The 23,122-nt window shown below is 34.5% G+C and overlaps 1 protein-coding gene across 8 annotated transcripts; it reads left to right on the plus strand.

Annotated features, from left to right (window-relative positions):
* Window positions 1–444: 444 nt before the first annotated feature.
* Window positions 445–23,120, plus strand: hgs (hepatocyte growth factor-regulated tyrosine kinase substrate). Of its 8 annotated transcripts, none has more exons than XM_073837581.1 (21): window positions 445–578; window positions 4,075–4,159; window positions 4,276–4,351; window positions 7,182–7,274; window positions 8,639–8,762; window positions 8,952–9,004; window positions 9,084–9,152; window positions 9,262–9,386; window positions 12,497–12,626; window positions 13,984–14,082; window positions 14,169–14,264; window positions 14,349–14,387; window positions 16,024–16,185; window positions 16,279–16,492; window positions 17,331–17,503; window positions 17,581–17,721; window positions 17,813–17,999; window positions 18,122–18,255; window positions 18,979–19,074; window positions 19,198–19,284; window positions 19,413–23,120. In XM_073837581.1, the coding sequence occupies exons 1-21, from the start codon at window positions 542–544 to the stop codon at window positions 19,506–19,508; spliced, it is 2,316 nt and encodes a 771-aa protein (XP_073693682.1). In that variant the 5' UTR covers window positions 445–541; the 3' UTR covers window positions 19,509–23,120. The 8 variants fall into 8 exon arrangements, with proteins under 8 accessions (XP_073693682.1, XP_073693693.1, XP_073693700.1 ...); XM_073837592.1 differs by having other exon boundaries at window positions 16,282–16,492; XM_073837599.1 differs by having other exon boundaries at window positions 12,497–12,608.
* The last annotated feature ends 2 nt before the right edge of the window (window positions 23,121–23,122 follow it).

The raw sequence follows: 23,122 nt of genomic DNA on the forward strand, positions 1-23,122 counted from the left end.
ATATAGAAAAGTGCTTATTGTTGTCTTGACTGCTGGAGAATAAAGGATAAAGGAACCTTAGGAGAGTGTGGTTGGCACCAGGGTCTTATTTTTCGATATGGGACAAGTGTTACATTAAGGTAGCTCATTCACAGTACTTACAAATGTACAGGCAGTTGAAGATACTGCATTGTTTGCAAGAAATAAATAATGCAATGACTGGTACAGTCGAACTGTCTGCTTATTCTTAATTCTTACCTCTATGATCAATACAGCATCCATTTTGTGAGTGTTGTTGTGATTGCACCATAGTGGCCAATAATGCAGATAATAATAAAATAAGCTACATATAAGCTTTCTACATTATATATATATATATATATATGAAAACAAATGAAAACGTGTCAAAAGATAAATAACGTTACTGTCACTCAGACTTTTATCTGACATTTGCGTCACGTCGTACGCGCATGCGCGTGTCACCCGGCAGTGAAACTCGCTTTTTCACACAGTTGAACAACAGCATAACAGACACAGAGCGTCCTGATATCAAAGACCAGAAATGGGCAAAGGCGGCGGAACGTTTGAGAGATTGTTGGGTATGTGTTATAGTTAACGTTTTCGGTGTTTATTTCGACTGACAGACTGATGTATCGCTGACACATTGATGAAGTGTCCGCTAAAGCTAACGTTAGCACAGCTTGAACATTCACGGTAACGTTAGCATTTAACGTCTATTGTCTGTATTATCCCCACCGGAGCTTTAACACACCAGTGAGGTGAACTTAAACATGACATTGCCTTCATCTTTTTCAGTTTAATCGTATGGTGTTGTAAGTGTAACGTTAGTTGACAAATCGATTATTTTGCGCTAGCTAAGTTAGTTAGTAGCACATATAAGCTAAAGCTATTTTCAGGCCTCTCTTTTCAAGCTAACGTTAGAAATGGCATAAACAGGGTTTAAAATAACACAATCATATATGGGGGTTTCATTTGATGTACTTTGTTTTGTTTGTCTGAAGTCGTTGACAGTACATTATGTTTGTCTTTACCAAATCACGCCGTTAAGTAACGCCAACGTTAGCCATTTAAACCGCACCTTTAATTAGACACAGGTTTTATAAACGGGACTTCATATGAATATTTATGTTTATTTACAGTCGCTAACACCTTATGGAAAAGTGTAATTGAGGATTTTGAAGGTATTCCCTTTAGTCACGGTTGGTTCTTCCTGTTTGCTCGTCTAATCGAGTGCTGCTGTTTAAAGAGAGAGAGGGAGAATGTTTTGGGCCATTTGCTTTAAGGTTCACCACATAGCAGTAACTTCCTGTTAAGCATACCAGCTCCAAGACGTCACAAGGTGGATGAAGCCATGTTTATACATGTAATATACTTATATGGGACATTCTACAGAAATCAGAGTTGGAAAGTCTTGAAATGTATGCAAATATATGTATGCAGATTGTATAAAATTCAAGGTACACATTTCTAGTAATTGTGTAGTTAAATCTCCTGTTGTATTTTCAGAAAGTTTTTGAATATATGTCCTCTCCCCAAAATTGTCACTACTGAAACAGTAATTATAATTTAATTAGAGGGGTTACATTCACCTACCGAGATTTAGCTTACATCTACATTCTATTTTTATTAAAATGTTTTCAGAGGCAAGTCAATAAATACATTTTTAACAATATTTAAAGTGTAATTTGTGAATTTTGTTGTATTTTGAATCCAGTTTTTCTTTGTAAAGGTCAAAAAGTTGATCATACCGATTTCAAACTTTCAGAACAAAACAGATAATGTACTCACCCTCTTGTCATCCAAGATGTTCATGTCTTGCTATCTTCAGTCATAAAGAAATTGTTTTTTGAGGAAAAAAACATTTCAGGATTTCTCTCCATCCAATGGACTTCTATGGTGCCCCTGAGTTTGAACTTCCAAAATGCAGCTCAAATGCAGCTTCAAAAGGCTCTAAATGATCCCAGCCGAGGAAAAATGGTCTTATCTAGCTAAACGATTGGTTATTTTCTAAAAACATTTGCAATTTATATACTTTTTAATCTTTACACAGATTACACACAGAGCTAGACAAGACGAGCATCTGAGGTTAAAAACTATATAAACTGTAATTTTTGTTTTATTATTATTATTTTTTTTAGAAAATAACTGATCGTTTTGCTAGATAAGACCCTTCTTTCCTTTGCTGTTATTATTTAGAGTCATTTGAAGCTGTATTTTGGGAGTTCAAACTTGGGGGCACCATAGAAGTCCATTATATGGAGAGAAATCCTGAAATGTTTTCCTCAAAAACATAATTTCTTTACGACTAAACAAAGAAAGACATGAACATCTTGGATGACAAGGGGGTGAGTAGTAGTACATTATCTGTAAATTATTGTTCTGAAAGTGAACTACTTCTTTAAGGATTCATTAGTTTGTATATACATTTGAACCAAAAACTATCACAACATCTTAATTGATCATTCGGTATACTTTAATTTTGACAAAATATCCCATGTTTTGGTAGTGATTGCACATTTTCAGTAGTGACAGTAATTTCCAGCTTGCATACATTTAGAACAATAAAACACTAATATCTGCATAGCTGTACTCAAATTTTGTTTATTTCCCTCAAATAAGGGATTATGTGTTCCCTTTTGTCACTACCCAAACAATGGTGACGTTTCAGTTGTGGGATAACACTCAAAAAAAAAAAACAGATGTCACTACCAAAACGTCACAAAATGTTTTGGTAGTGACATTTTTAGATGATTTTGAATCTAGGTCAAAGATGAAAATCGGTACATGATTACCTAGCACAGTTCTGAACAGTGGTACACACATATAAAAACTAAATAACTCCCCAAAAAAGTGTTTAATTGGAGAAAAACTGAAGTTTGATAGTGTCGTTCCTTGAAGTTGGAGACAGATTTTTCAGACTTTTGAACACATTTGCCTCAGAATGATGGGGCCTATCTACTCACACCTTGTAGCTTTGAGAGAGAGGGACACATGGATACTTCCTGATCATAATGTAGGGGTGTAGTTAAAATCAGTCTCAGCCAATGGATTAAAGCATACACTGTTTTAGTTGTGAAATTAAAAATGTGGGACACTTTTTTTTTTTTTTTTTTTTTTTTTTTTTAACAAAGTTTCATATTTTACAAAGAAAATATAAAATAAATATGTATTTTTTTTTAACTTCTCTTTTTAAAAAGCAAAAAGATATACAAATAATTATTTAATACTGTTTCATAAATTGAATTTTAGGAATTAGGGTTCGGGACAGCCACCTCCCAATTGAAAGTGTTCAATAAATAAGGATTTTATGAATATTAAGCTTACTGATATTTTAAATATGATTGTGGGTTTCAAGAGATAATAGAAGGATCTTAGTAAACATCTAAGGTTTGAATACTTGGATTGTGTGGTTTACTGGACGAAATGTAAAATATTCAGTATATGCAGTACATATTTAAGGTTATGTTAAATGATGTAATACTGAGCATATTGCAATTAATTTTAACGAGATATTTGACTATTTTAAAGAAAATTAATAAATAAATTGAAATTAATTAATAATTAGCTTTTCCACTTGTTTTGTTATTTTTTATGAATAAATACATTTATAAAATATGTATAAGTATTGCAATATAGATTGTTACGTGTTGTTTATTGATTTGTAATATGTTAATGCCTTGTATTTATAATTAAATATGATATTCATTTAGTGGAAAACATTGATTATTTTGTTTGATTGATTGATTTTTTTACACCATTTTGCTTTTTGAAGTAAAACATAAACATTAATACATGAGTTGCACAATATGAATGCGCCATGTATTTTGCTTTATTTCCTTAATTTTTAATCTAATCGAAATCAGATGTTACTAAATACTTAAATAATATGGACTACATTAGATAGTTTTGCATTTTGTTATCATGTATGCTTGTACCAGTGAAAAGATATATAGATCTAAGATATATTTTACTATGCTCCGTAACATAGTTTCTCATGTTTTCAGTAAACAGACCTTCAGCAAATTGATTCTGATAACACTCTGATAAAACGTGTGCTTCTTCAATCCTGCACAGATAAGGCTACCAGTCAGCTGCTGCTGGAGACAGACTGGGAGTCCATTTTGCAGATATGTGATCTCATTCGGCAGGGCGATACACAGTAAGATAACACATTTTCTAATGTGATTGCATGTCAGTGGAAGAGCAGAAATCGTGTGTTGTGCTGAATATGGCCTTGACTTCCTTATATACCGTTTTGTTATTTCCCACCACCAGGGCAAAATATGCGATTGGTTGCATCAAGAAAAAACTCAATGACAAAAATCCACATGTTGCACTCTATGCTCTTGAGGTAAGTGTAGTTCATTTACATATATAGAGCTCTGTAGACCAGGGTTTTTCCAAGAAGCAACAACAAAAAATAAAAATAAATAATAAAAAATACGATTAAGAAATGGCCAGAAAGGTAGTAAGGACATCAATAACAATTCAGCCGTAATGTTATGAAGCTTTTTGTGCTCAGTGAAAACAAAACAACAGCCTTATACAACAGTAATGTTAATGAGAGTGCCACACCTATGTCTTGTTAATGTTGAGTAATGTTAAGTTTATACATAGTTAATACAAAATTTTATAAAATATGTATAAAAAAAAGTAGGGGTGTAATGATATCAAATTCTCACGATACAATAATATCTAGATATGAAATCCATGCTACAATGTTTGTTGTGGTATTTTTAAAAAAGTCAAGGGAAGAAAAAATTTAAATTTAGTACATTTTGGAGTTGTTTTATTAAATTATTTTAATGCACTTTGAGAGTTCATGATTAAGAGCTCCAACCCATGTTCTTAACTAAGAAAACTTAAGTCAGTGAATTGATTTGTACCTGAACTAGGGCTGGGCAATATGGTTTAAAAATAAAATCCCTGATTTTTTTCACCAAAAATCCGATTTACGATTTAAATTGGTTTTTTTCCTCCCTACTACTTTTAGCATGTAAAGAAACCCCAGCATTTCCACAATATATATGGTCACATTGCAACTGCATCAGTGATCGCTTTCCACCAGGCCCCATTCTTATCATACCGGACACAGTAAATGTTTGTAAGACAAATAAATATGTGATGGGAGGAAAATATATATTTCCATGCTTTTCTCTTGCACTTATATCGTATACAAAAATATACAATTTTGAACACAGAAATATTAAATTATTTAAATAACTGAAACGATCTGCCAGCAGGTGGTGGTAAGACACTGATTTAATTACTGAATCATATTCATTTGATTCGTTTGAATGGATGGTTCATTCAGGAATAAAGCAAGTGACTCTTAATGAATGGGAAATTGAATCTTTTCACTAGATTAGTTTAAAAACGCACGTTCATTCATAAACGCAACACCGCTGTGTTTGAGTGGAGATGCGCAGCGGCTCAGTTGTGACTTGTTTCAGATTACTTTTTACAACGAAATAGAGCAAAATCAGGCAATAGTGTTATAGTCAGACAATGTAAGTCACTTAACAATAACTTCTTGTTTTTTTAGCTGTTATAATAAATCAATATCTCGTTTACAAACTTAAAAAATGATTAAAAGCTGTCACTCATCTTAGTTTGCAATATCACAAAGCTCTATTATAATAAACGAAGCTACTGCCCACTCTCTCTACACTTGAGATACATTAGTCAATGTGCAAAACACATGGAAACCTTTGAAGCTCCACTCAGCGCAAATACTAGTATGCTGGTCAGGTCAATCGCACATGGTGTTCCTAAATATTTTTTCATAGTCGTACGCAGTATTTTTTATTTTTTTTTTGCCCTTGAACTGCTGGTCGCACCGGTGCGACCTAAGATTCTTTTTAGTCGCACCATTGAGAAATTAGGTCGCACTCTAGAGCCCTGATATGCAAATAATTCGCCATTGTCTTCAATCATCTCTCTACTCTGTTTATGTGGTAAGTGAAATTGTATGTACTGTAATGTAACAGGCTAACTTGCTAGCAAGCAGCTAATCATGTCCCCTTAGTGACTCGCGTTATTTGTTTTCTGTTCTGAATACAGCGGTTAATTAGGCGCGCCATCATGTGGTCAGACAATATTGCCTCTTAATTATTCTGCCATTGGTGCAATTACAATGTATCTAATAATTTTATTAAAAAATCACTATACCTCGATTTTATAAAGAATTAAATCATCTTAAAACGTAAATTCAAATTAATCGAAAGAATCGCCCAGCCCTAACCTGAACTTTAAATGGGAAACAACCCTCTTTTTATTTGTGGTATACTGTCTCACACTGGTGTTTTAGGAAGCCAAACAAATTAGTAAATAAGAATAACAATTTTATGTTATTATTATTCCAATGACAGTAATAGCCATATATTATAAAACATTTGCACTGTGAAATAAATGAAAATGAGCATTTCATATGTATATTATTTTTGCTTTAAAGTATGGAAATTACAATACTACTTTACCTAATTTCTACACTTGAAAGAGATATTTTGAAATTGTTGACTGCAGTATCATTACCCATGTAAACCACTAGCTGTCAGCAATTAATACTGCACTTTTAAGCTTTTATTTTGACAGAAACAGCAGTAGAGCTTTTATTTTGATTGAAAACTCCAGCTTCATTTAAAACAGACTTATAAAAAAAAGTGTCTCGCTGCAAATCTAGTGAAATGCTGTAATCATCTGCCTCAAAAAAAAAAAAAAAAAAAAAAGCATAACTGGTGGCCGCTGCATTCCCAAACATGCGCTAAACTCACAGCACATGCAATAAATGAGTTCACTGTGAACTGAGCCTTTCTGAGGCACGGAAAACACCGAAGCATGAGCTGATCACCTGAATGAAGTGAGTGCTTCGCTTTGTAACGTGCAGTGAAAACTTGATGAAGAGATTAAGCCATATTGTGCTTTCTATTTAGTTCGTTTGAAAGATACAGTGCCAAAGCATAATGTCCCAGAACACAACTTTAAAGACCTTTTTATGTTAGAATAAACTTTAAAAATAAAAAACTTCTTGCCTGGAAGACCTATCAGTTCATAATCTCATATGACCAGAATGATATCGACCACGATATTGATAATACCGTTACATCCGTAACAAATAGTTTTAGCATTATGCCTCATCCAGTCAAGGTCATGTGTATAAGTTAGCATTTGCTTGTCAACAGGTCCTGGAGTCAGTGGTGAAGAACTGTGGCCAGACAATTCATGATGAAGTGGCCAGCAAGCAGACAATGGAGGAGCTAAAGGAGCTGTTCAAGGTGTTTCCTGCTAAAATCAGCCTATATACTGTGACTGTGCTTTAAAGGGATAGTTCACCCAAAAATGATAATTTGATGTTTATCTGCTTACCCCCAGGGCATCCAAGATGTAGGTGACTTTGTTTCCTCAGTAGAACACAAACGAAGATTTTTAACGAAAACCAGTACAGTCTATCAGCCAAATCATGGAACTAGATGGGCACCAGACCTTTAAAAGTAAACAAAAACATGCACAGACAAATCCAAATTACACCCTGCGGCTCGTGACGATACATTGATGTCCTAATACACGAAACGATTGGCTTTTGCGAAAAGCTGAACAGCATTTATATAAATTTTTACCTTTGATACACAGCCACGTCCATCTGTCATGACCACGAGTTTAGCTTTCGGCTCGTTACATGTGTACGCGCTCTGGCTTAGAATACACAAATGCCGGAAGCGATCTGTCGCATGTATACGACACTCATTGTTTACACAGTGCACAGAGATGGTGGGTATAGCGGCTATTCAAAATGGTAATTACTTGCGCTTATCCTGATTGTTCAAACTGATTTAAAGCTAAAAGATTACGTTTGCGCAAACTCATCTGGGACTATTCACCGATTTCCCCTTACGGCATTTGTGTATACTACGCCAGAGCGCGTACATGTGTAATGAGCCGGATGACAAGCTTGTGCTTATGACAGTTGGACAAGGCCGTGTATCAAAGGTAAAAAATTATATAAATACTGTTCAGTTTCTTGCAAAAACGGATCGTTTCGTGTCTTAGGACATCAATGTATCGTCACGAGCTGCAGGGTGTAATTTGGATTTGTCTGCATGTTTTTGTTTACTTTTAAAGGTCTGGTGTCCATCCACTCCGATTATTTGGCTGGCAGACTGCACCGGTTTTCGTTAAAAATGTTCTTTTGTTTTCTGCTGAGGAAACAAAGTCACCTACATCTTGGATGCCCTGGGGGTAAGCAGATAAACATCAAAATTTCATTTTTGGGTGAACTATCCCTTTAAGGTGTTGTCATTGGCCCTGCCTTTATGATCTTTCCAAGTGGGTCAGACCCAGTGACTCATGCTGCTCTGTACTTCCTGATTGTGTCATGCGTCACATGTTGATTTGACCGAGGGAAGTTCCAGCAGAAATCAGAAACAACACGCTGTTCTTGGAGTTCTTTTGCTTTCAGATCCATAAGAACTTAAAAGATTTTGAGTTACATAGAGGCCTGATATTTTTCTGTTCCTTTTTTTTTTTTTTTATAAACCAACCGGTTAGGTGACTTCAGAGTTCTGACTTCACAGCTTGGATTGTTTTTTTGTTTTTTGGTTTTTAAGCCACCACTGACTAAATGTAACTCTCTTGTGTTTAGAAGCAACCCGAACCGAACGTAAAGAACAAGATTCTTTATCTGATCCAGGCCTGGGCCCACGCCTTCCGCAACGAGCCCAAGTACAAAGTCGTCCAGGATACCTATCAAATCATGAAGGTGGAAGGTAAGGCTTTACATAGATTCATAAACATTATACATTTCTAAAGGTCGTTCGCAGATACAGTGACTTGCAGAACCGGAATGATATGACATATTATGCACTGCTGCAATTTGTATACAAATACTTTACAATGTACAATTTTCAAATATGTAAAACTTTTTAAAAGAAAAACAATCGGTTCTACTTGTTCAGGTCATGTCTTCCCAGAGTTCAAGGAGAGCGATGCCATGTTTGCCGCGGAAAGGGTGAGAATAACTGCTGAATCAAATATGTTTTGCGCACACCTAGATTTTTGGTTTGTCATGGGTTTGGTTTCTCTTCCAGGCCCCTGATTGGGTGGATGCTGAGGAGTGTCACAGATGTAGGGTTCAGTTTGGTGTTATGACCCGAAAGGTAAATACTGCTCTTTTGATAATCTATCGTCCTTAGTTATATAACATTTATGAAGTACCATATATAAGTTAGTTTTCTGATGCATAACTGCTGGTGGCTCTTCATTCAGCACCACTGCAGGGCATGTGGGCAGATTTTCTGTGGGAAGTGCTCTTCTAAGTACTCTACCATCCCCAAGTTTGGCATTGAGAAGGAGGTGCGTGTGTGTGAGCCCTGCTTCGAGCATCTCAACAAGTGAGTATATGAGAAAAAGACATATAGTTAATCATTTTTGTTTCTATTTTTGTTCTTTGATAAAGGGTATGGACCTTTTTTGTTTTTGTTTTAAGAATCTCCATACAGCTAGAACAGTAATAAATGACATTTATGTACAATACAAAAAAAAAAAAAGTTATTTTACATTGTAACAACATTTCACAATTTTACAGTTTTGCTCTATTTTTTAAAATAATTTATGTAATATATAAATAAAAATTTAATGTGTAAATATAACATATTGTTCTTGAATGTATACACTACCAATCAAAGGTAATTTTCTTTCTTCTTTAAAAATTTAAAGAAGTCTCTTCCGCTCACCAAGCCTGCATTTATTTGATCCAAAATATAGCAAAAGCTGTAATATTGTGATTTATTATTATTATTTTTTTACTGTTTAAAATATCTGCTTTCTATTTGAATATATTTGAAAATGTAATTTGTCACATGATCATTCTGTTATGCTGGTTTGCTGTTCAAAACATTTTTTTATTATTTTCAATATTTAAAATGGTTGAGTAACTATTTTCAGGATTCTTTGATGAATATAAATCTCTGAAGATCAGCATTTATCTAAAATAAAGTTTTGTAATATTATACCATCCAAAAGGTTAGAGTCAGTATGCTTTTATTAAGCAAGGATGCTTTAAATTGATGATAAAGACATTTATAATGTTACAAAAGATTTCTATTTCAGTTAAATGCTGTTCTTCTGATTCTGTTAGAAAAAACCTGAAAAAAATCTAGTCAGCTGTTTTCAACAAAATAATAATAAATGTTTTTTTGAGCAACAAATCAGAATATTAGAATGATTTCTGAAGGAACCTGACTGGAGTAATGATGCTTAAAATGTAGCTTTGAAATCACATGAATAAATTTTAATATATTGTATTCAAATAGAAAACAGTTATTTTAAATAGTAAAAATAGAAGAGATTCCTTTAAAAACATTCATGTGTGTCTATTTATATATAAATAGTTGATTGGCGGAACTATCGGTTATCTGCAAAAACACATGCCGATAGTTTTTCCGGATTGCCTTGCTGAAGCGGCTCATGCTCCGCTCCGCTGTCATAGAGCATGAGAGGTTAAGTCAGACACCAATGTTTAATGTCAGGATTGTTACCATATATTTGCGTTGGTTTATATCATATCTGGTCATATTCTTAGCCAGCAAAGTTAGAAAGCAAACCGTGTTCATTCAGCCGACAGAATCCTGCCACGCCGCCCCATTCATAGTTTTACATTATATATATGTCCCAAATTGTTGTTAATGTTTATAAAGGCTGGAAGATTGAGTATTGTGCATTTAAGTGATACGTTTGTATTTCTGTAGCTCTAATAAAGTCTGTATGGTTCATATAGAGCTATAATTTATGTTTTAACCTTTTCTTCAGGCCGCGGAAGCATGTTGTGTTTGCATGTTGTAACGCACTTTGTTTCACAATGCCATTTCCTCGTTCTTATTTGATTTTAATAACTGATCAACAAAAATATGTATTAAAAATTAAGATAAAAATTATACAAAAGGAAATAAGAAGGGATTTTCCACAAATAAAAACGTACGAAGTGGTCAAAAATTGTGTCTGACCTTCTCCAGTTCTCCCGGCGTATTGCTGTCTAATTCATACCACGTCCTTTATGACATTTACAAATTACACAAACTTCTTTCGTAATTAACAGATTAAACTGAAACAAAACACAAACAAATAATATTTAAATATAAATGTAAAACAGAAAATAAATTACAATATAGATTGCACTTTCTCTTTCCGTTTGATCTGCTGTTTAAACTAATCTTTGCCGCTTTTTTGATCATTATTGAAGTAAATATTTACCCGTTTGGTGATTAAATAAACTGTTTTAGATTTCTGCTTGAACTACGCGACGAGTCCTGTGTGTGTGTTTGTGTGTGTGATACCTGCGAGTTGTCCGAGCAGCGCAGGCTGCACTTTTGGCCGGTTTCGTTAAGGGTGGGTGAAAAATGGATTCTGCAATGTATCGCAATCCTCTCTTCAAGGAGCTTGTGTTTTTCCCCGCATATGGCACGCGTGCGCGCCGGAAACGCGGCTGGCTTCATTGCACAGAATTTGCGCTGTGAGATACATGCATTGTTGTGTGCTTCCATCCGCAGTTTTTTACTTTACATGTGCCTTCATTTCTGCCGTTTGTAATACAATACTATTAGATGCACTGACAGATTTTCACTTGCTCTTTGTGTTTGTTCGTCTTAAAAAGCTCGATTGCGGATGCGGTTAAATGCACTTGCGTTTTCTAATACTTTTATACGAAACTGATGTACACACAGTCAAGTATGTTTTCAGAGCAGGACATCTGATATATGGAAATAGATTTGTGCATTCGTTTGAATGCAGCCTGTTAAAGCAACCACTGTCTATCATCTCATCAGTAATAATCAAACGTAAAAGAAAAAAACAATACCTATTGTCTGTTAACATTCCGATACTTAAAGGAACACTCCACTTTTTTTGGAAATAGGCTCATTCTCCAACTCCCCCCGAGTTAATAAGTTGATTTTTTCCGTTTTGAAATCCATTCAGCCGTTCTCCTGTTCTGGCGATATCACTTTTAGCATAGCTTAGCATAGATCATTGAATCATATTAGACCAATAGCATCGTGTTCAAAAATGACCAACGAGTTTCCATATTTGTCCTATTTAAAACTTGACTCTTCTGTAGTTATATCTTGTACTAAGACCGGTGGAAATGCAAAGCTGCGAGTTTCTAGGCTGATAAGATTAGGAACTACACTTCCATTCTGGCGTAATAGTCAAGGAAGTTTGCTGGCGCAATATGGCCGAAGCAGGCGGAGTATTATCAGAAAAGAGTTCCCAGCTAGTATAGCATTTGCACATGTGCTTCGTGGTATTACTGCTCCTGCTTCGGCCATATTACTGCAGCAAACTTACTTGACATTTTTTTTCTTTCTCCACCTTTTATCAAAACAATTCTTTATATTTGTGTGTAATCTTTTTGGAGTTATCCCTTGGGTTTCTCATGTTCATCAGCTTGTTGACCCCCAAAAATTTACCAGGATGTGTGTCTCCCCTAACCCTTCCTCCTCACCAGCCACCCCTCCCTCTCTCCCCCACCTAGGAAAGCCGAAGGGAAGGCCGCCAGCACTGGGCAGTCCGAGCTTCCCCCTGAGTACCTGACCAGCCCTCTGTCCCAGCAGTCTCAGGTAGTGCCAACCGAATCAGTAAGTAGTTACATTTCATAGAGGGCTCACTCTCATGGGCGTCACAATTATGAAGCATACCACCAAATTTATTGAAACAGACAATAAACCCAATAGTTTATCGTTCATGCCCAAGTTTATTTGGACCTTGAATGCAAAGCAATTTTGAGGCTCATGAGTGAGAGCACATTATTACTGTCTAGTTTGTGTGCTTACTGTCAATCCCAATCCAATTGGTAATAAATGCAGTATTTAAAGGTGAAGTGTATCATTTCTGTGCCACTAGTATGACCAAATATAATTGCTGAAACACTGAAACAACACCTGCCTATTTTAGGACTAGTTAATTTTGTTATAATATGTGACCCTGTATGTTATTTGTAGCAATAGCCAGCAATATATCGTAGGTCAAAATTATAGTTTTATCTTATGCCAAAAATCATTAGGATATTAGGTAAAGATCATGTTCCATGAGGATATTTGTAAATTTCCTACCGTAAATATATCAAAACTTAATTTTTGATTAGCAATATGCATTGCTAATAACTTCATTTGGACAACTTTAAATGCGAATATTTGGATTTTTTTTGCACCCTCAGTTTACATCTCAGCTAAATATTGTCTTATTCTAAAAACCATACATCAATAGAAATCTTATTTATTCAGCCTTCAATAAAAAAATGACCCTTATGACTTATGTCTTGTTCATCAAGGCATCATTTAGTTGAAAATACCAAAAAAGTAATGTTTTTACAATTTGAAATAACTGTTTTCTATTGTAATTTTATTTAAATATAATTTATTGATGTGAAGCTGAATTTTTAGCATCATTAATCCAGAGTCATGTGATCCTTCATAAATAATTTTTATATGCTGATTTGCTGCTCAATGTTAAGAAAGTTAATGTTTGTCAGGATTTTTTATGACTAAAAATGTCAAAAGAGTATTTATTTGAAACGGTAATCTATTGTAATAATGTTTGATCAAATTAAAACATCATTGCTAAATACATTTCCTTTCCAAAAAAAAGTCAGATTCACATCAGTTTTATTTGTTAACAGTGTAGAAATTACACTCTTCACCTTTAATATAGATGCAAAATATATCAGTGATCATATCAGTCTCAGTGTTGGTGTTTTTATTTACTTAAGCCAGTGATTTAACCCTTTATTAATTACTAATTATTCCTAATTAATCTGTAAAATCCAGTATTGTTTTTAAATAAACATGGCTTTAAAATAATTGTCGGCTAAAATGTCTATAATTGTGCACTGGTAATATTTAAATTTAAGCAAAATCTAATCAAAATGTGTAAAGCTCCTTCTCCTCACCTTCATGTTGTTTTTTGTTGACCACCTCTTGCTGCTCTGCTCCTCAGATGCCTCCTAAGAGAGATGAGGCCGCGCTTCAGGAGGAAGAGGAGCTGCAGCTGGCCATCGCACTGTCTCAGAGTGAGGCAGAGGAGAAGGAGAGAATGGTACGATGTCTGCATGTGCACTAACATCTATAAGCCAACCATTCTGTCAGCATAAAGCGTAACATGATGATTGTGTTGGTTTACAGAGACACAAGAACACTTACTCTGCGTACCCCAAAGCCGATCCCACCCCTGTGACTTCCTCTGCCCCTCCTGTCAGCACTCTCTACTCCTCACCTGTGGTAAGAAATGGTCATTGAAGTAATTATTTAAACACCTTGTCTAAATTTTATTTTTAATGGATTAATTCTCTTGTTACTTTTCAGAACTCATCAGCTCCATCAGCTGAAGATGTGGATCCAGAGGTGAATTTTTTTTTTTTTAAAGAATAGTTTTTCCAAAAATGATTTAATTTTAAATGGCTGTTAGTAAAGTAAATATGTCAATGCTCTAATAGAATTAAGTTATATACATTACAGTTCAAAAATTTTTTTTTCTTAAAGTTTTTGAAAAATGTTCACCAAAGCTGCATTCATTTGATCAAAAATACTTTAAAAACAGTAGTGATATGAAATATTATTACAATTTAAAATAACTTTCTATATTTGAATATGTAATTTATTCATGTGATGCAAAGCTGAATTTTTAGCAACATTACTCTAGTCTTCAGTGTCACATGATCGTTCAGAAATCATTCTAATATGCTGAATTACTGTTCAAGAAACATTTGTTATCAATGTAGAACATTTTCTCTAAGGATTTTTTTCCCAGGATTCTTTGTATTTGAAATTTCAAATTCAAATCTCTTTACTGTCATTTTTGAATAATTTAATGCATCCTTGCTAAGTATCAAGTATTTAAGTATTATTATTATTGATTATTTTATTAAAGAGAACTAATTTTATCAGGACAAACATTTTATGGCTTATTTTTAAAAATAAAATGGACTTTTAAAGTTTTAAAATATTTTTTTTTATAGATTACCTACAAAATCTTTTTTTTTTTTTGTCTAAATTGAATTTTATAAAAAAAAAAGAAATGAAGATTATATTATTGTATATTGTTTAATTTTTAATATCTACCATGCAATAGCAATAGCATGCAATTTAAATACAACCAACATTAATTTAAAACATGTTGGATGTAGTAGAGCTGTTACTAATGATTTTGATAATGGAGAAATTTTTCAATTCTCACGATCAATCAAGTAATCTGGGGATTATTCTGGTGATTAATTGAGTAATTGGATAATTATAATTATTTTCTGTAGTAATAAAACTAGATATAAGTGAACAAATGCCTTTAAAATGAGTTAAATACATGTATAATAGCAATGAGGCAATAATTTGTTTTTAAATAAAGTATCAAAAGCAAGTATTCAAATGGCTTTATTAAACAACTGTTAAAATACATAATGTATTAACAATGTACATTATGCATTGACAAATTGACTGCAGAGGGCAGCAACGGCCTGATTGTTTTTATACTTTATTGTGCAATCTAACATGTTTAATATAGACTAAACAACATTACGTCAAATGTACACTTAATCTTTAATATTTGGCCATTGCTTTACGACTAAAAAAGCTACAGCCGCTGTAATTTCTTGAATATGTGGACATCAAAACATGTAAACTCAGAGTGAGGGTTTGAGCTTTTATTTTAAAATCGCAATGAGCAGTTAGCATATTAAGAAAGATATTGAGTTATTCTTGTGTTTGTGTAGTTTAGCTCATATTTAACCTGCATCGCATATTTATTTAATTGTATCAGAGCGTTTGTGAATTCTTAATAGCATTATGCTTTTATGATTTTGAAATGGGTTTAATATGTGGAATGCGCCACTTTGGGTACTTATTACTAGACACAAGCAAAATGCTGTAGAGGTTTTTTTTTTTTCAATCAAGTACTCGAGTAGAATTGACAAATCGTTGCAGTCCTAGATGGTAGTATATGAAAAACCCAATCAGTGTATTTAAATAATATTTTCATTATTTTCAGCTGGCCCGTTACCTAAACAGAACTTACTGGGAGAAGAAACAGGAAGAGGTTCGCAAGAGTCCCACCCCCTCTGCTCCTGCTCCAGTCTCACTGGCTGAGCCCGTGCCAATCAGCCAACCAGTGGAAACCCACGCTCCGGTCCAACCCATTAACATAGTGGAGGTATTTGGAGTACAAAAAAAAAAAAAAAGGTTTATCATAAAAAATTGTAATCATGTTCCACACTGAATGAATGTCTTGCATCTGTCTCTTCAGCAGCAATATCAGAATGGAGAATCTGAGGAGAATCATGAGCAGTTCCTGAAGGCTTTGCAGAACGCCGTCACCACCTTCCTTAACCGCATGAAGAGCAACCACATGCGCGGCCGCAGCATCACCAACGACAGCGCTGTGCTCTCCCTCTTCCAGTCCATTAACAACATGCACCCACAGCTGCTGGAAGTACTCAACCAGCTGGATGAAAAGAGACGTGAGTCACGTGTGCATGTTTGTTTCTCAAGCCTATTTCCACCTGGTATCAACATCCAGGCACAGAGCTAAATATAGGTGTAAATGGGGTACAAAGCATGTTGTGATTTGATCTGAGGCTGCAACACGTATTCAGTGAAACCATTAATTATTGCAAATGAAAATAATCCAATCATAATTTCATTATCAGTTACTGAGGTCTTTCCTGTGTGCATAGAAAACCTTGTTTAGTAATTTATTAATGCCAAGTATTCAATTTACATTTTGCAAAGCAAAAATAATTGTTGTTCAGTTGTTAGTTCATGATGCATAATACAATAACTAATGTTAAAGGGATAGTTTACGCAAAAATGAAAATTTGATGTTTATCTGCTTACCCCCATTGCATCCAAGATGTAGGTGACTTTGTTTCTTCAGTAGAACACAAACGAACATTTTTAACTCAAACCGTTGCAGTCTGTCAGTCATATAATGGCAGTCAATGGGATCCATGGCTTTTGAGAGTCAAAAAAACATACACAGACCAAACCAAATTAAATGTTTGCATTGAGGTCTTAAGACACATAACGATCAGTCTGTGCAAGAAACTGAACAGTATTTATATATAATTTTTTTTTTTTTTTACCTCTGATCCACCGCAATGTTCAGCAACAGCCGGTGTGTGACGTGTCAGCGTGATCTGGCAGTTATGTAGATAACTGCTCTTTCCAAAGGACACAAAATTTACAAAAATATTAGCTTGGTGGGTTGCAGTTAAAAAAAAAAAAAAAGTATCATCCCTAACACTACACAGTTATTAGGTGCCTTGTGATGTGAATGTTGTCTTCTCTCTCACTCAGTGTACTATGAGGGACTTCAGGACAAACTGGCGCAAGTGCGTGATGCAAGGGCGGCACTGAACGCTCTGAGAGAGGAGCACAGGGAGAAATTGAGACGGGCTGCCGAGGAGGCAGAGAGACAGAGACAAATCCAACTCGCCCAGAAACTAGAGATCATGAGGCAGAAGAAACAGGCAAGTTGCTTTTCTTTTAAGCCTTTTCTTTGTGAGTCATGTGATGAGGTAAAGCTAACTGTGATTGGTTACTGCAGGAGTACCTAGAGATGCAAAGGCAGCTTGCAATCCAGCGCCTGCAGGAGCAGGAGAAAGAGAGACAGATGCGTCTGGAGCAGCAGAAACACACTGTTCAGATGAGAGCACAGATGCCTGCATTTTCTCTGCCTTACGCACAGGTATGCATTGCTACATCCACACATTTGACACACTGAATTGTTTAGTTGTTGGAGCCTCTTTTTTTTTTAATGTGCTGATTGGTGCTTGTAGATGCAGTCACTGCCTCCTAATGTGGCAGGAGGGGTGGTGTATCCCCCTGCTGGCCCTCCCAGCTATCCTGGGACGTTCAGTCCTTCTGGTTCAGTGGAGGGGTCGCCCATGCATGGAGTCTACATGAACCAGCAAGGACAGACTGCTGGTGGTGGTCCATACCAGGCCATGCCTGTATCAGCTACAGGTCAACCAAACATCCTTTCTCGATCTAAAACTAAAAAAAAAAAAAAAATTAATGAATAAAGCAGTTCAGCAATAAATGTGGCGCTTCTTAATTTAACAAATTCTCTGCTCCCACTCTTTTAGATCCCAACATGGTGAATGCTTACATGTATCAGACTGCAGGCAACAGTGGGCAGCCAGCTGCCCCTGGACAAGCCCCTCCCACAACCACCCCTGCCTACACTAACTACCAGCCCACACCCACACAGGGCTACCAGGTCAGGAGATGTGTTTCAGAATCAATTTATATCTTTACATTTAACTGTAAAGTTCATATTATTTTACTGCTTTTCAAGCGTGGTTATTTATGGAACATTTGGTTATATTTTCCACTACTGAATAAAGTATAAAAAGGTTGCAACCATTTCTCTCACAACTTTCTTCATCAGAAATTTTGACTTTATAAATTCAGAATTGCATGAAATTAACTCCAAAATGCAAGGGGAAAAGACTCTTACTATCTTACAATTTGGAGGACAAAAAGTCACAATTCTACTGAATAAAACAGGTAATTGTGACTTTATTTCAATTGACTTTTTTTCTCAAGATTGCGAGTTACATCTTGCAGTTTGGATTTTTTTTTTTTTCTCAGATTTGCAGAATTAAGGCAGATTTTCTGAGGAGAAAAAAAAAAAGTCTGAAGTGTGAGATTTTTTTTTTTTTTTTTTTTTTTTTTTTGTGGTGGAAATTGGCTCAGAATTTCTCAAATTTATGAGTTTACGTCTTGCAATTCTGAATTTTTAGGGGGGAAAATATGAAGAGAAACGTCACTGAGAAATAAATTTGCAATTCTTAACTTTTTCTTAGAATTGCAAGATGTAAACTTGCAATTTTGAGGGGCAAAAAAAGTCAAAATTGTGAGAAGTCGCAATTACTTTTTTAAAATTTTCATACGGTCAATTTGAAGGTTCGGCATGAATATTTACATGTTCTTTCTGTAGAACGTGGTCTCTCAAGCTCAGAGTTTGCCCCCTATGTCCCAGGCTGCCCCCACCAACGGTATTGCCTACATGGGCTATCAGCCATATAACATGCAGGTACGTTTTACTGTATCAGATCACATGTTGTGTCCTTGTCTGTCTCAGAGCCCTACTTACAAAAATCATATTGGATTGGAAATTTCAAAGACTGCCACTGATTGCTGTTAACTTCTGTTGCAGAATATGATGACCGCTCTTCCAGGACAAGACCCCAACATGCCTCCCCAACAGCCCTACATGCCTGGACAGCAGCCTATGTACCAGCAGGTAAGCAGGTTTTTTTTTGATGATGATGAAAGGAAAAGTACTTTTGGAACCAGTGTGTGCTGGAAAAAGTGCGCTGGCACTATTGCACTATATATCTAATGGTGTTGTCTCTTGATGTTTTTGAACAGATGGCTCCCCCCGGCGGTCCGCAACAGCAATCACAACAGCAGCCGGTGCAGGCTCCTCCGGGCAGCGCAGAGGCTCAGCTCATTTCATTTGACTAATCATAGCTCATCATATGCCTTTACCCACCAGGTCCAGCACACTACATTCAGCCTTCCCTTACCCTGCCATCTCTGGGTTTATTACCCCATGCCTGCTCTCGCTTCACTATGTTCCACAAATGTTGAAGGTGTACAAATATTGTAAAAGCATCTGGCTGTCTGAGTCCACCCTCCTCTCCCTGTCTCTTTAAATGAAGGAGGAGAGGCTACAGATGGAGCTGGTGGGGAATCCTTTGTCTCTTAACTTGATGAATCTCACAAATCTGTCTAGCTCATATTTTACCATAAAAACCTCATAAAAAGCTTTTTTCTTATTTTTTGCTTAAAGAAAAATAACCTGTTTTAGACCATTCATTTTTTTGTATTGTAACATTAGTGATGGTAATTAAATGTGTTTCCTTGCTTCATTCTCATTATTGTAATGGAAAAAATGGTATATCTTTTAAACTGTAAAGTAGCTACATGGTAATCTTTGTTGTACTGCCTTTATCATAATATTGAGATTTTAAAAAAGACTGAATATTAGTTGAGATTCACCACTGGCAATTATGAGTATAACAAACAAACAAAAACAATCTAATTGAGCTTCTGGTGAAAATATGCTTTGAGAATAATGCAAAAAAAAACTTAATTGTTTTAGAAATTTTCATTTTTGTATGTATGTACATGTATAAAACACATTTCCATATAAGATAGTCATACTTTGGTAAATCATAATTAAAAAATATAATGCTAAGTCATTATTGACATAGTCATTATATAGTATTTAGTATTTTATTTTATTTAGTAATAGTATTTTTCCAGTCATTGAGATCAAAATTATGAGAAAAAAATTTGTTATAATTATGACTTTGTCATAATTGTTTTGTCAATTTCAGTTATGACTTAGTATCTCAGAATCTGTCAGTTATGAATGTCAAAATTATGAGAAAAAGTTTTGTCATAATTATGACTTTCTATCTTAAAATTAAGACTGGGTATCTCATACAAAGTCAAATTTATGAGATAGTTAATTTTTCAACATTGTCATTGAGAGAGTCAAAACTGAAAAAGTTTTATCATAATTATGACTTTTTAGCTCAGAATTATGACTTGAGTATCATACCAAGTCAAAATTATCTCAAAATCTTTTTTTATTGAGATTGCATTCTAAGTCAGTTATGAGTGTCAATTTTGAGTCATTTATCATGCTTATGGCTTTTTATCACAGAATTATAACTATCTCATACAAAGTCAAAATTATGAGATGCTACATTTTTCAACATTGTCACTGAGTCAAAATTATGAGATAAAAACATTTGTCATTATTGACTTTTTATCTCATAATTATGACTATGAGATAGTTTTTATCCCAGACTTATGACTATCTCATAGTTTTGACTCTTAATGACAATGTAAAAAAAAATGTATCTCATAATTGTGGCTTTGTATGAGATACTCGTTCATAATTTGGAGATAAAAAGTCATAATCATGACAAATCTTTTATCTCATAATTTTGACACTCATAACTGATTTACAATGCAATTTCAACTTTAAAATAATAAAAACCTAGATTTTGAGGTACTAAGTCATAATTGAGATTGAAAAAACAATTATGACAAAGTACACATTTTGCATCATAATTTTGAATTGTAATATTGACTTTGTATGAGATTCTCAGTCATTATTCTGAAATAAAAAGTCATAATTATGACATTTTTATCTCATAATTTTGACACTCATAACTGACTTAGAATGCAATTTCAACTTCAATAATAATAAAACCTAGATTTTGAGATACTAAGTCATAATTGAGATTGAAAAAACAATTATGACAAAGTACACATTTTGTATCATAATTTTGAATTGCAATTTCGACTTTGTATGAAAGAGTTTTTATCTCAGACCTATGACTCTCTCATACAAAGTCAAATTGCAATTCAAAATTATGAGATGCAAAACAAAATTTCTGTCATAATTTTGTCAATCTGAATTATGATTTAGTATCTCAAAATCTATTTTAAGAATTAATTTCTATTTTTATGACTTTATCCCATTCACTATCCCATACAAAGTCAAAATTATGAGATACATAATTTCTACTTTGTCATAATTATTTAGTCAATCCCAAATCAATTATGATTTAGTATTTCATAATTTAGTTTTTTTTGTTGAAATTACACTGCAATCAGTTATGAGTGTCAAAATTACGAGATAAAAGATGTAAAAAGATACTAAATTTTTCAACATTGTCATTATGAGAGTCAAATTTATTACATAAAAAGATTTTTTCATAATAATCACTTTTTATCTCAGAATTATGACTGAGTATCTCATACAAAGTCAAAAGTACTATTCAAAATTATGAGAGACTAAATTTCTACTTTATCAAACTCTCAAATATGAGTTAGTATTTCATAATTTAGGTTATTATTTTAAAGTTGAAATTACACTGTAAGTCATAGTTATGAGAGTGAGAATTATGAGATACTAAGTCATAATTGAGATAAAAGTAAAAATTAGGACAAACGACAAACTTTCTCATAATTTTGACTTAGTGTCTCATAATTTTGGCTTCTTATCAATAAAGTTTCACCAAAGCACAAGTGGCAGAACTGAGATCCTGTTAAAAAAATATGACCTGGACATGTTATGAGATTCGTCCTGCTGCTAACTTTCATCTTTCTAGATTTTTGCAAATGTAGTTTTTCCTTATAAAACTAAGCTGATGCGAAGTTAGTCATTCGTACCATAGAGAAACGAACACAATATGATTCGAAAAGACACGACATAACCATCTCTTTGTCTCATATTTTTCTAAGACGTGTTTGCATGAGTGAATATGTAACAGCCTTTTTTTTGTTTGTTTGTTTTTTCTTTGGTTAAGAGACTCGCTGGCTTTAGCAGAGGTCGCTGAGGCGTCATAGCAGTTTTTCAGCTCCGATTTGCTCTGAAATGCTCTAAGATCACGACATTCCAGTGCTGGTTTCCTTGTATGCGATTCTAGAAATACTTGAGAAGCTCTGCGTTTAGGATCAGTGTTGTGGAATCCTTGCTAATGATTAATGCGGTAGATGGTGCAAACATTGGCTTCTGTCGTATAATTAACAGCCAATGAGATGTCAACTTAACTGCCATTTATTTCAAATAAACAGGCTGGTGTTTCCAGATACTGCATGTAGGTTTGCCAGACGTCACATCCGTTTGTCTTTGCTCCATGTGGAGTGGCATAGCCAGGGGTTCAGACCTGACTGCGCAGAACTAGACCAATCGATCTCAAAGCCGCGGTTTCATCACCAATTAATTACAGTGCAAAATTTAGGATCAATGGCAGACAAAGGAAGTATATTTTTAGACAGTGGTTGTAAAACTCTGGACAGCCTGTGGATGGTTTTGATGGGTGACGTGAACGCTGCATGTTTGTAACACACATACACACACATACACAACCGGTGACGTCTGTAACCCCTTTATTATCATCTTCATTCCATACTGATCCGCCTCATGTTAAAAAGAAGTAATTTTAAGGTCATATTTAATAAATATCTTGTTCTTTTGTTGGTCACACATTAGTGGAAATGTTTCTTTTCTTGTCTCTGAAAGTATGTGCACAATAAAACTGTGTAAATCTCTT

This window comes from Garra rufa, chromosome 1 (genome assembly GCF_049309525.1).
Source record: "Garra rufa chromosome 1, GarRuf1.0, whole genome shotgun sequence".
In the NCBI taxonomy this organism is placed as follows: domain Eukaryota; kingdom Metazoa; phylum Chordata; class Actinopteri; order Cypriniformes; family Cyprinidae; genus Garra; species Garra rufa.

Bases quoted from the DNA above. Each gene is read 5' to 3' on its own strand.
- hgs (XM_073837581.1), top strand. From the start codon at position 542: ATGGGCAAAGGCGGCGGAACGTTTGAGAGATTGTTGG. The intron at 7,275-8,638 runs GTGTTTCCTGCT...TCTTGTGTTTAG, and splicing joins AGCTAAAGGAGCTGTTCAAG to AAGCAACCCGAACCGAACGT. The intron at 16,186-16,278 runs GTATTTGGAGTA...CTGTCTCTTCAG, and splicing joins AACCCATTAACATAGTGGAG to CAGCAATATCAGAATGGAGA.